The sequence below is a fragment of the Buceros rhinoceros genome, unplaced genomic scaffold, assembly GCF_000710305.1.
Source record: "Buceros rhinoceros silvestris isolate BGI_N320 unplaced genomic scaffold, ASM71030v1 scaffold32261, whole genome shotgun sequence".
Taxonomy (NCBI): Eukaryota; Metazoa; Chordata; class Aves; order Bucerotiformes; family Bucerotidae; genus Buceros; species Buceros rhinoceros.
In genome coordinates, this window is record NW_010394178.1 from 4,513 (window position 1) to 5,793 (window position 1,281).

At 61.4% G+C, this 1,281-nt stretch overlaps 1 protein-coding gene across 1 annotated transcript in view; it reads left to right on the forward strand.

The window, feature by feature from the left end:
• The window catches only part of UBE4A (ubiquitination factor E4A), a gene marked incomplete at both ends in the record, with an annotated part of 7,864 nt that overhangs the window by 4,415 nt on the left and 2,168 nt on the right, over window positions 1-1,281 (forward strand). Inside the window, 3 exons of the mRNA XM_010145161.1 lie at window positions 117-249; window positions 695-882; window positions 1,155-1,255. Coding sequence (XP_010143463.1) covers window positions 117-249; window positions 695-882; window positions 1,155-1,255 — 422 coding nt within the window. The remainder of the gene's footprint in view (window positions 1-116; window positions 250-694; window positions 883-1,154; window positions 1,256-1,281) is intronic.

Genomic DNA, 1,281 nt, shown 5'->3' on the forward strand with positions numbered 1-1,281 from the left:
CCCAAAACGCTCTTCAGAATTGGGGCAACGAGAGGAGGAGAGCAGGTGGGGGGCTGGGAAGGGGCAGAATGAGCTGCCCCAGGAGGACTTCACGTACCTGGCATCTCCATTTGCAGAATTCTTTGCCGATAACTTGGGCGACTTCTTCATCTTCCTGCGGCGTTTCGCCGATGACCTCTTGGAGACATCGGCCGATTCCCTGGAGCACGTCCTTCACTTTGTCACCGTGTTCATGGGCGACGTGGACAGGTACAAACAGCCCTAGGCGTCACCTGCAGAGCTCCCAGAGGGGAGCAGGTGGATGGGAATGGTCAGAGGAGCCTTGAGGTTTGGTTTACTCAGCCCTCAGTGGGCTGATCTCTTTGGAAAGCTTCATCCGGCCCGTAGGAGGCCCAGCAAGCAGAGCCCTGCCTGGGAGACACGGGCTGCACAAGAGGCATGAAGGGATCTGGGGTCTAAACGCCTGTTGGGTGGCGTTAGGTAGGAGCGTCACTGGCCAGAGCCATTGTGGTACCTGTTCCAGGAGGCAGCAGGGGTTACCTGTTTGGGGTGTCTCTGTGAATGCGTTGTTACAGCAGCTGAGCACCAAACACAACTGCCGATCCTTCTGGCAGGGCTCTGGACTGGCCAGTGGCTCAGTCCCCTCTCCCGGCCTTCATGCTATCCTGGGCCCACTTCCTCTTCCCTGCTCCAGGATGAAGAACCCTCACCTGCGAGCCAAGCTGGCGGAGGTGCTGGAGGCTGTGATGCCTCACTTGGACCAGGCCCAGAGCCCGCTCGTCTCCAGCGTGTTCCACCGCAAGCGCGTGTTCTGCTCCTACCGCCATGCCGCCCACCTGGCCGAGGCGCTGATCAAGGTCTTTGTGGACATCGAGTTCACCGGTGAGCTGGGGGGAGGTCTCTGGGGTCTGACACAGGTGGGTCTGTTTGTGCTTGGTGAGCAGCAGCATCCCAGCGATGCCCCAACCGCCGGGAGTGTGCGGAGCTGCCGGCCCGGAAAGGGGGTAACTACGGAGCTGGAGCGACATCCCAGCGATGCCCCAACCGCCGGGTGTGTGCGGAGCTGCCGGCCCGGAAAGGGGGTACCTCCGGAGCTGGAGCGATGGGCAGCCCCTGTTCCCACTGGAAACACTCGTTTTTTCACTCACGCCCAGGCGACCCACACCAGTTTGAGCAGAAGTTCAACTACCGCCGCCCCATGTACCCCATCCTGAGGTACATGTGGGGTGCGGAGTCCTACCGGCAGAGCATCAAGGTGAGGGGTGGGCACAGGCGGGGGGG